This window comes from Brachyistius frenatus, unplaced genomic scaffold (genome assembly GCF_029030835.1).
Source record: "Brachyistius frenatus isolate BFR_SWC_R1_liver_20210118 unplaced genomic scaffold, ASM2903083v1 Contig_84, whole genome shotgun sequence".
NCBI classification, from domain to species: Eukaryota; Metazoa; Chordata; class Actinopteri; family Embiotocidae; genus Brachyistius; species Brachyistius frenatus.
The window spans coordinates 945,756-958,219 of NW_027210683.1; the positions used below are offsets into that span (position 1 = coordinate 945,756).

The 12,464-nt window shown below is 44.3% G+C and overlaps 1 protein-coding gene across 5 annotated transcripts in view; it reads right to left on the bottom strand.

Annotated features, from left to right (window-relative positions):
- The window catches only part of zbtb16a (zinc finger and BTB domain containing 16a), a 136,424-nt gene that overhangs the window by 45,497 nt on the left and 78,463 nt on the right, over positions 1–12,464 (bottom strand). For all 5 annotated transcript variants that reach the window (XM_069709752.1, XM_069709750.1, XM_069709748.1 and 2 more), the window contains one exon: positions 3,150–3,236. In XM_069709752.1, the coding sequence (XP_069565853.1) occupies positions 3,150–3,236 (87 nt within the window). The remainder of the gene's footprint in view (positions 1–3,149; positions 3,237–12,464) is intronic.

A 12,464-nucleotide genomic window follows, 5' to 3' on the forward strand; every position in this document is an offset into this window, starting at 1 on the left:
AAATCCATATTTGTTTTGGAGATGATTTAACACAGTGCAGCTCAGTTTAGTTGCTCTGGTACTTTATTTAGCCTCTTTTGTTTTGTGCTGAGATGCATTTATTTACATTTTCTAGACTTTTAAAAGGAGGTTATAACTCAAAAAAAGACATAATGTGCACAAGGTCACTGCAACCAAAAAGATTCATCTTCATCATACAGGAGCCAGCAGTGGATCTGATGGGAAACCTGACGATACTACGTCCCGCCCACAGATAGCTGTAACCTGACTGCACCACAGGCCTGTCAATCAAACAGACACGCCCCCCAAAAACAGGTCTTCTTGAATCTTCTTTTCTAATGAATGAGGGATTATTTTCAGATGGACCTCCAGAAAACTAATAAGAAGGAGTGACTTTAGCTAACAACACCGAGAGAACTGATGGACACATTTTATTCACTTTGGATTTGATGAGAGAAGTTGAATGGGAGTCTATGGAGCCGGAGGCTTTTTGGAGCCGACCTCTAGTGGCACTCGCTGGTATTGCAGCTGAAGACACTTCTGGATCAGAACCATTTTACAGACCTGAAGCTACGAACTCTTTTATATCCTGTCAATTAATTAAACAAATGTTCAATGTTGTGTTCTGCACTTAACATGGAAAGGTTACAACCTCACGGCGTTGTGGAGAGAAAGTGGAGGTGCGAGACCCAGAAGGAGTCTGGGTGGTTTGTTTACCTTCCTCGCTCTCAGCTCATCAGTCTCTCCGTGCTGGAATTAGATGACTGAAGTAAAATGCTGTCAACCTTCAGCTCGCTGTTTAAATAATACTTAACCTTTGAATGTCACCACAGGTAATATCACACACACAAACACAGATAGAAATGACACCAGGACCTCCCGGGGGTGGTGGTGGTGGTGGTGGTGGTGTTTAACCTTTTTAGGACCAAAGAACTCAAATCTGAATACAAACTGAAGTATATTTGAATCCAGTGAAGTCAAATAAAGATAAGAAAGAATAAAACTGCTGCCTCATATTTTTCCCACTGGGCTCCACATGTGGATGATTACTATACTATAACTGCTGCTGCTCTGGTTGTCTGGCAGGAGGACTTGTCTGCCCCCCCCCTCCCCTCCTGCACCCCCTTCCCTTCATCCCAGACTGGAATGCCTATATTTAGAGCGCTCCTTTCCACTGTTATGGCTGTTGAATCATTAGCCTGGTTTAACCCTTCTTTACCTCTGACGAGTTGATTGGCCGAGGGCATGCCCCTCAGGAGTCCCAAGTCCCGACCCCCCCCCCCCCCTTCTTGCCCTATCAATGCTGATGTGTGAGCTGCTACTGGGAGCCTGAGGGGGTCACGGCTCCAGATGAAGGACAAAAACAGGAGATGATGATAATGATAATGTGAGGCTATTTTGGAGGACTGTTTCTGGCAGCAGCCCTCGTGTGTCTCTCATCCTCATTTTGCTTGACATGCTGGAGCAAAGCTGAAGGATGGTGATGGCGGTCGGCGAGCTGGGGATCCCCTGACCTTTCTGACCGAGAAATATATAAAAACCTGCAGAGCAGATTGCTCTAAAAAAAAAACCACCAAAAGAACAGCGACTGAGCTCATTCAGGGACTCCAGAGGATGAATCTTTTCTGATTTGGACTGTTGGACTGTTTCCTTTCCCAAAATAAAGGCTGGATTTCCATAAAACTGTCCTATTGAAACTCCACATTTACACTCATCCACATGGTGTTGCGTAATGTGTTGGCTCCCTGCCAAAGAGTTAACTGAGGACATTTGTGTTTCCCAGAGGATGTTTAACTGCTGTGTCTCTATGACCTCTTTATGTTGTGTTTTTACTCTCAATACTGTTAGGGTGAGAAAGCTAGCCTGAGTACTGCATAATGTTATGGTTTGGGTGGAGCTCAGCTATGTGAATAAATGTTACTAAACACGAGGAGCTCTCAGAGGAAAAAAAAACAGTTTGGAGACTGGTGATCTCTATAGAAACTATGATGTGACTAAAAGAAACCAAAAGGACACACACACACACACACACACACACACACACACACACACACACACACACACACACACACACACACACACACACACACACACACACACACACACACACACACACACACACACACACACACACACACACACACACACACACACACACACACACACACACACACACACACACACACACACACACACTGTAAAACAGGTCCAAAGCACAACGTCTCCATAACAGTGGAGGAAATCTGAGACAATCCACTCCCCCGAATTAAAGAGTTCATCAGCAGCAGTAAAAGTGTTCTGGGCCATCACACATCTGCTGAAGGAGGATTTACTTCTTCCTATTTACATCTTGGCACCTTCATCATCCTCGTCTTCCCATCTTCATAGCTGAGCACTGATAAACAACGTTGGCCTGCCAAGATTCCTCCGGTTTGTTGATTACTGTTGGGTCTGTCTTGATTTAGGGCAAGTGGGACTAATCCAAGATGATGTGATCTATCTATCTATCTGTCAATCCGTGGCTCCAGTTAGCTAGAGAGGGGCCGAAGGATCCTCCGCACACCACCACAACAACAAAACAACAACACAACAACACACAACACCATGACAAGCAGGCAGATTTGTGGAAATAGCCCATAAACAGATCGGTAGTGTGAATCAGGAGGGACCGGAAATGTGTTGCTCAGTTTTTAATTTGATCTGATTACAGCACCAAGTTTTCACAGGACATCTGTTTTCTTCTGCACTTTTTTCTTGTTATTTGGAAAGAATTCGATGTTGTTATTGTTTTAAATAGTTATCTACACTTTTCTATTCAAAATCAAGCAACATAAATATGTTGATGTCGCAGAGTACGCAGGTATTTTTACATCTTTATTATGCAAGCAAAAAAAAAATTTAATCGCAAAAGAAAAGAAAATTTATTCCAAAAACAAAAGAGCAAATTTGTTTGCGATGCAAAATATTTTATTCTCATTTCATATATTTTTACTTACAAACTTGATTTTTGATTGCATTTTTTGTTTTTGCATAATAAAGACACAAAAACACCTCGATGCTTACGATGATGTGTGTGTGTGTGTGTGTGTGTGTGTGTGTGTGTGTGTGTGTGTGTGTGTGTGTGTGTGTGTGTGTGTGTGTGTTCCTACCAGTGTGGATCTGCCGGTGAGCCTCCAGGGATTCTTCCGTCTGGAACTGGGCGCCACACTGATCACAAACGATGGCCTTCTCACCAGCTGGACAAGAAGAAGAAGAGGAGAAAACGGCTGCTGAATACACACTCAAACACACGGAGCACATCTGGAACGGCTGTATGAGGACAGAGATATCATTTACAGTTAAGGCTTTATACTTGGAGACAATTGATAAAGATTAACTGAAATTAGGATCATGTTAATTACAAGTAAATAAAAGCTTTCACTGGAAAAGGGCTAAAGATGGAGGATCTCAGGTGGAGGAGTGTTTTGTTAAAAACAAAGTGAATCAATAACACCAACAATCAAGAAACCAATAATATATTGAGCTCAACGTAAATATGAAAAAATGGGTCATTATGTGAGCTGATAAGGAACGCAGTAAGAAGTCTGCAGTCAAAATTCATGAAATAAATCCCGATTATAATGTTTGTTTATGCCAGAAAAATGAATATGAGCTGATATACTTAAATAAAAAATCATTGATATTGGCTTGAAAATCACAGTATTCAAACTTGTATAAGTAAGTAAGCTATAAGAGTTGAATAAATATAAAGTTAAAATTGTTTCAATAATGCTTCATTTTTACATGGATATAATAAAACTTCATCTGCAACCTGTGGGATAATAAACAAAATAATCCGTCTGATGCAGTCTGATAGCTTTACATGAAGATTAGGCTTTTATTATTTCATCCTCTTTCATTTTTTATTTTGATATTTTTCTGATTGATTAATGGGTGAACTGTAATGAATACTTTAGCCTACGGTACATTTAGCTCTATAATTTGATGAGTCGATCTCTGCGCCTGCAGACTGGTCAGATTCAACCCTGAAATTTTATGAATATGCAAATATTGGCAGGTGATCAATGGAGGCTAATTTTGCCCCCCCCCCCAAAAAAAAATTACTAAATTCAAACAGTAATAAGAGTCCAGACGCCATTCTTCTGCTTCCTCTTCTCTTTCTGCAAGTTTATCTTCTAGATGAACAGATATATGTTGTCAATAATACACCGTAGATCCAAGTTAGCACCTGCACAGATTGTTTAAGCTCAACATACGACGCTGACTCTTAACTCGGAGCAGCCTCTTGACTCGCAGCCATAAAGTTGTTGTGGAGAAGTCGTCCACTTTTGTTTCATCATAATCGACTTCTGATTGTGCGAGCAGATCAAGTATGCAGCCCTTCAAGCTGCGATCTGCATCGCTGTGTTCACCTACACTTTATGAATGTGTACAGCCTTGTAGGACAATAAAAAAGAAAAGAGAGGCGGGGAAGCAGGCGCACACACACACACACACACACACACACACACACACACACACACACACACACACACACACACACACACACACACACACACACACACACACACACACACACACACACACACACACCGGGTGCTGTTGAAGGGCACATCAGATCAGGCTCAGGCAAAATACTTTTTATGGCTTGGCAACGAGCACTGTACATGCCATACACATAACACATCAAACAAGACGCACGGCGCACGCGCGCGCGCACACACACACACACACACACACACACACACACACACACACACACACACACACACACACACACACACACACACACACACACACACACACACAGCTGAACATCTGGATATTGTGTGTGTGTTTGTTTCCAGTGCTAGCACAGAGCGATCTCTCCCGACTAGACCTTGGTTTGTTCTTGGCACGGCCTCCTGGGTTACGACACCTCCAGAGAGAGAACACAATGAAAACAGGAAGCCGATTCTTAGATGACAGACACAAAAAAAAAAAAAAGAAAAGGAAAAAAAAAAAAAAAAACTCGGGGAGAGATGGCTTGTGTGGTTTTGCAACCGCAGTGACATTAGGGAACGGCCTGTACTGTAATAAGCCCGACCGAAAGCAGAAATGACCCGGACCGTACATGACAGAGTGTGCCTGCCAGCAGAGTGCTTATGCAACAAGTTATGCAAAAGATGGTACGCCACACAAGTGAGCGTGACTGGATCAGAGGCCGCTGTAACGCGACCTATAAAAGCCAGCAAATCCTGGCTTCATCTGCGATGTCACAAGATATATTTCTAGCTTAACAACTTCAGACTAAAGAGCTGCTGAGCGATGGCCCTTTTTTTTTTCTTTTTTCTAATTGGCTGCATATTCAAGAGGCATAATTTGCAGCGCGAGCGTATGGCGCGCCGGTGTCAGAATGCACAGACGAGCATATGGCCGCATTAGCTGGCGAAAGCATCCACTTAACCTTTGGAGGAGAAGACATGTAGTGGAGATGTAGACAGCCCCCCCTGCCTCCCCTCTGCACCCCCACTCATGTCCCTGATTTGCATTAATCACACAGTGCTTCTGTTGCTTCTCCAACTTCTGATTGGACTCTGTGCTTATTATTTTTGTATTTTGCGTGGCGCGCCGGCTCCGCTCACCTTCACCGGACTCCTTCTGCGTCTGATCGATCGGAGCTCATCGATCGCCCTTGCAGCGACAACCTGGGAAACGCTTTTATAACCGCTCCAGTACAACTGCAGCTCCGTCATAGACTCCGTTCACATCGATGTTTTTACTGTCTACCACATGCACATGCATTTTTCTGGCTGTTCAGGAATCTGAAATAATTTCCATCCACCGGATGGAGCTTGAAGATGAGCGATCAGTTACAGAGGACCACGTCAGACGGAAGTTCGAACATCCAGCGGTTTTTTCGGACCGCAGGAACTACTTTTTAAGTTCCTATAACTCTGTTTTGTGGGACTGTTTTTTAGCTCCTCCCTCTGCCTGGGTACCTGGTTGCCATAGGAACTGTGGTGACACTCACAGGAGCGAAGACAACCGGCGGGTTTAAAACACGGTAAACTACACAGCTACCAACGAAGCCGTTTAAAACAGCAGGCGGAGGAAATACAGCCCGACTTCCAATCAACCCAGAAATGTTTCACAATAAAAGCCTTTTTTTAATGGGGCGCTTCTTTCTGATGAAAGTTGAAGTGTTGAGTTTGTGTTGATGCACTAACTGACGACGCCAACAACAGCGGATCCTAATACGTCTGAAATGCTCCTCGGTGTCCGTCAGATCAAACTGTGACGCTGCTCGATGTGAAACTGTGAATGAATACAAAAAACAAAAGCGTCATGAACGGACACCGGCGGCCGCCTGCAGGGGAAGAACACATTCACGTCTGTGTTTGTATGGTTTCAATGACATAAATAACAACAACAACAGAAAAGGCAGCGATCTTAACACTCGCACGGTAACGACTGCGCCTCCCAGACAGCGCTGCAGCTCTACGAGCGGTCTGGTGGGGGGCCGAGGGGCGCGAGCTGAGCTGAGCGGGCCGGGGTGGGGTTTTAGTGCGGGGCATGCCCCCGCTTGTGGCACGAGGACATAAATTGTCAGGAAGTGCCTGCATGGTGCCTTGCTTCAAGGAGAAGCGAGTTGTGAGGTCACCGCGGGGCAGCTGGGGGGAGGAGGGGGAGTCCAGGTTGCACGCCGCCAGGCAGCCACCCAGCCAGATGCCCGTCACTCCGGTTAGCAGGCTAAGTGCTAACGGGGGGGCCCTCGGCCTGGTAACGGCCTCCATCGGCCGGTTTAGCAGCCAAATTAAAGTGATAAATCTCGAGGCCCCTTTGATCACGAGAGGGGGAACTTGTTAGTCGGGGAGGACGGGGACGCTGGGACAGAGGAGACGCACTGTTACTCTTATAAATAATAGTCCTCTGTCAATACACTCAAATTCCTCAAGTTAGATTATTTACGGTTCCTCCAGGAGGTGTTCGGTGATTGTTGTGATCAGAAAGGTTTGATTTTCCAGCAGATTTTCTTGAAAAATTTAGTTTTCTGTCTTAAAATTGTGGGAATTAGAAAAAGTTCTTTTTTTTTTTTTTTTTTAAAGCACTACCTGATAAAGGAATAAATATGTCATCATTTCCTGTGATTTAACTTATTTATTGAACTTAAGAGAAACAAGGAGCTAAAAGTTTGTGACTAATGTGGAATAAAAGCTTTAGATGCTGTATAATTCATGTTAATTCAACAGTCTCTTCACGTGTATAAAAGTATTTAAGCATACAGTAATATGTAATCACTTCGTTTGATAATAAGCATTTAATTAGAAAGTTTTAATGTGAAAAACACGTTTCCCACAAACCCCGGCACTTCCTGTTTTCCCTTTTGTTCCGGTACCGAGTTTTGATAACTCGAAACGTTGAGTTATTTTTGTTAATAAAGTGAGTTTTGTTTGAAAAGACTTTTTTATGCCGTTAATACTTTCAGCAAAGTTTCTGTTGACGACATTTTTCGCAGAAAAATCGGGAAATTAAAAACTAAAAGTTTGCTTGAATTTGCGTTAATTATTGCGACCCTGAAATCCCGATTTCCTGAAGGGAGTGACTTTAACATCTGAGAGATGTCTGGAATATCTGAATGAAGACTCAAAAGAGAGATAAAAAGGCGTTTCCAGATGTTAGCCTGGCCCCGTTGCCACACATCCAGCTCTCCGCTGACATAATAAAAAGTTGCACAACCACCGTGTTGAGTTGGTGCGTGTGTGTGCGTGTGTGTGTGCGTGTGTGTGTGTGTGTGTGTGTGTGTGTGTGTGTGTGTGTGTGTGTGTGTGTGTGTGTGTGTGTGTGTGTGTGTGTGTGTGTGTGTGTGTGTGTGTGTGTGTGGGTGTGTGTGTGTGTGTGTGTGTGTGTGTGTGTGTGTGTGTGTGTGTGTGTGTGTGTGTGTGTGTGTGTGTGTGTGTGTGTGTGTGTGTGTGTGTGTGTGTGTGTGTGTGTGTGTGTGTGTGTGCGTGTGTGTGTGTGCGTGGGGAGGTGGGGAAGGGGTGGTGGTCAGGTGCCACATGCCACCGAAGCCACTTCCCTTTTCGCTTCCCCTCTCTTGATAAGTTGCTCAAATGCTGTTGCAGCGCCGCCCGGCTCCGTTATTTCATAAAGGGGAAGAAGCCGGAGAGGATCTGATCAAAAACAACAACAACAACCCGCTCGTATCCAAACGCGTGTTCAACTTCTACGTCACTTTTTCTCCTTTGCGCATTTAAACTTGTGCTCACCGCTGAGCGTAACCGCCTCCTTTGTTTGGCTTTATTCAAGAGTGTTTCACTCAGAGTTAACTGCTGCGGGCCTCCCCGGCCGCGGCGGCGCTTCGCCGTGCAGACGTGACGAGGATGGTGGATTAGCCCGCTGTGCAGAGAAGTGATGGTGCATTCCCTCGCCTGTAATTTCCCCTGACATACTAAGTGCTCATTCTGCAATTTCCCTAAATAATGTGGCGATGGTGCAACGTCCTATTTGCTATTACCCTCATTCGATGTGAGTGTTGGAAGCAGAGCTGCAAATGCAAACCGTTGTTGTGTTATGATGCAGAGAGCGACCTCCACGGGCGTTTCTTTTTCTTTTTTTCTTTTTTTTTGTGGGTGCGCTGGGTGTATCGCATCATCCAGTTCAGTGATGTGATCTCATAATGCCGCCATTCAGAGTCTCGTCTCATTCAGGAGAAACACGTCCGAGGAGACAGAAAGGCCTCGTTTGTTTGGAAAACTGAAGATTTCTCTGCTCTTCGCTGTCGACGCGACACTTGTTGTCCCCCAACCTACTTCCTCTGACAGGTAGAGCATATATGCTAAGTCTGCAACAGATGCCCCCCCTCCTCCATCCCTCCCCCTTGGGGATCAAAGTCTAAACAGAATCTTTCATCAAAGACAATAACAGAATTAAACATAAGAGTCACAGAGGCTGTCGTTGCTCGAAGCGAAACACTAAAAGTAGGCCACCATGTTGGGAGTTCAAAGTCTCACCCTGAACGGGAGATAAAGGGGAAAAAAAAACACGCGTCTTTTTCTTTAAGAGGTTTCGGTCATTTCGTGATCAGATGCAACACGAGCGTTAATTCACCAGAGAAATTTGTTCCCCTGCCACAAAAAAAAAAAAAAACACCCCGCGACTTTCCAGGGAATCAGCAGAGTCGTGCAGAAGAGCTTCTGTTTTCCAGTCGGGACAATGAGTCGTCAAAAAAACGGTCTCGTGTGCACCCGCCCGCCCGCGTGAGATGGCGTGACACCGTTTAGCATCCATTACACGGAAAAAACACGTCTGAGAGCTTCCACGCTGCCGAGCGCTGCCACGATGAGGAGAGCCCGCTGCACACACTCACCTCTGTAACATCCATTACATGTCAAAAACAACAACAACAACGTGGCAAACAAACAGCTCGGGAGTGAATAAAATACCAGCCGTCTTTTGGACTTCAATAAATATGTGGAATTTACTGCTATGTAGTCTTCTGAATGGAAGCATTATTATTATTATTATTATTATTATTATTATCTTCTAAGATCAACCTGCAGCTTTTTATGAGTTCTCTGACATTTGACCTGATTTCTGTAATTTATTTATCGTCAATAAAACCACAATAAAAAGGTGATTCATTGTGTTACAGCTCAACAACAACAGAGCAGCTGTTATCAGCTGTTGTCGGGCTTTTTGTGTTAATTTAAAACATTTAACTTGAAAAGAACAAAACAGGAACAGAAAACATGATTAAAAAAAAAAAGGAAGAGTGGGAAATATGGTTTCATGTAAATGATTGTCTTGTTTCAGTGGATCAGCTGTTGTTTAGGTCGGACATTTTGTGATGTCATAGCCTCATGTCAGATGTCTACCTTCTTCACGACAAACTGTTCATCTTTTTACGCAGAAGAAAACACCAAGACGTCATTTCTGGAGCAAGTTACAAGACTGAGGAAATGTAAAAGTACATAGAGATGGTTGTAAAACCACAAAAGTATATTTTATGGATGTTAAAACTGCAAAGAAAACCCCAGAAAAGGGTAAAAACATGAGACCTTGTGGGCAAAGTCTCGACTCAATGATAATAAAAATCACAGAGAGCAAATTAGCTGCTGAATTTGAACTGACCCGCGTTAAATCTGGGATTATTTTCTTTTGTGCTCTCAGGGATTTCCATCCGGCTTAAACAAAAAAGAAAAAAAAAACCTGTCCTGAATCAAATTTCCCATTTCCTCTAAACTGACCCAGTCACAGCGACCTGAAAAACGCACAACAACAGGCAGACATCACAGGACCACGGAAAGGACGCAGTCAGGAATGAATCTGGGATCGTTAACTTGAGTTTCAGACCTGATTTTGTTCTCACATTTCTTAATCCCTGTGCAACTTCGTATTTCTACGTACTGGTGCGGGAATGATCCGTTCTGCAGGAGTCAGGGAGGCTAAACGGGAAATTAAAAAGGCTAATTACAGCGGATCTGTCGATGGCCGAGCAATATCACACTCAGTGGTTTTTAACAGTGTAAACAGGGCAGCAGAGAGAGAGAGAGGCAGACAGGCAGATTAGGGAGACAGAGTGTGTGTGTGTGTGTGTGTGTGTGTGTGTGTGTGTGTGTGTGTGTGTGTGTGTGTGTGTGTGTGTGCGCGCGCGACAGAGGGAGGGAGACAAGCGCATGCAGTCACCAACAAAAACATAGCCTGGCTGTGCACTGAGCCTACATAAATGGCTTACGTAAGAAAGTACTCTCAGTACCAAAAAACAGCAAAAATCCATAAACACACACACACACACACACACACACACACACACACACACACACACACACACACACACACACACACACACACACACACCCTCCTCCTACTCCCCTGCACACACACACACACACACGTCGGTCTCACTACACTTGTGAGGAATCGCGTTCATTCCCACAACCAGACAAAAAAAACAAAACGATGATTTCCAAACGTCTCGACTTGATTTAGAAGCTGAATTTATTTTTTGAAGCCAAAACGACAACAAGTATCAGAAAACAATAAAGTTAAAGTCCGTCTGGTTCACATAAGAAGTAGCAAAAAAAAACAACAACATGGGAACGCACACGGACGACGCAGTGTGCTGTCAGAACAATGAGTACAGACACCACCCCAGCCCCCCTCCCCCCCTTCCTCCACCCCCAGCCGCCCTCCTCATCGCTCCACCTTCAGCATTCATAACGAGCTCTGCTGTACAGTTTTATTTACAGCAGCCTCTTATCAGTGCTACAGCAGCACAGAGGCTGCCAATTGGAGAGGACAGGCCGCGGTACTGTCTGTACTCTGCAGTGGAGTAGGGGAACGCCGCCGCGCTCCCAGCACGGCTCGGAGAGAAAGTCTGGGCCGGCGCCAGGCTGCCGCAAAAAAATTAGAAAAACACGCTCACCCACAGGATGATTTTGCAATATGGCAACACAACAACTACACAAGCGCATATTTTTACACCGGTCCTGCAGCCCGAGCATGTAACGGTGGGAAAAGTCATTTTAACAACCGTTTAATAGGCTGACATCAAGTTTAGCAAATATATATTTAGCGAGCATAAATCTCACCAGGAAGCGCGTGATGAATACAAACGGCAACAAACAGTGACGGACGGTCGTTATGAATCCTCCAGTTCAGATTCTGTCCTTCACCATCTTTACTAGTTCGGAGCGGTTTGGAGCAGGAAGTGACCATATTTGGACGAGCTGGGGGAGGAGCCAGCGGTGGATCTGACCGATCTGATCGGAAACCTGACGATACTACGTCCCGCCCACCGATAGCTGTAACCTGACTGCACCACAGGCCTGTCAATCAAACAGACACGCCCCCAAAAACAGGTCTTCTTGAATCTTCTTTTCTAATGAATGAGGGATTATTTTCAGATGGACCTCCAGAAAACTAATAAGAAGGAGTGACTTTAGCTAACAACACCGAGATAACTGATGGACACATTTTATTCACTTTGGATTTGATGAGAGAAGTTGAATGGGAGTCTATGGAGCCGGAGGCTTTTTGGAGCCGACCTCTAGTGGCACTCGCTGGTATTGCAGCTGAAGACACTTCTGGATCAGAACCGTTTTACAGACCTGAAGCTACGAACACTTTTACATACATACATCTCTTATAATAATATTTTCCATGTGCTGTTGGTCCCTTCTATTGTTGTATCTTCATCACTTCATTCTCTCGTCTTCTTCATACGATGCCAGGTTGGATGCAGGTTTTTCCACATTCCATTTTCTATTGCTTGGATTATATTTGTATTCAATTTAGTGCCACTTTTTGCACTTTGTTGACCTTGAAGCTCTTAATGTGTCAGTTATTGATAAATAAGATGTTATAGGATTTTATTTCGAGCCTCCCTTCGTCCTAGTGGGCGTGTCCTTCAAAGGTGACGTGTGGCTAAAATGCGTCAGTTTTGATTTTGCCCACAATAAAATGTTGCATATTGTTTTGTG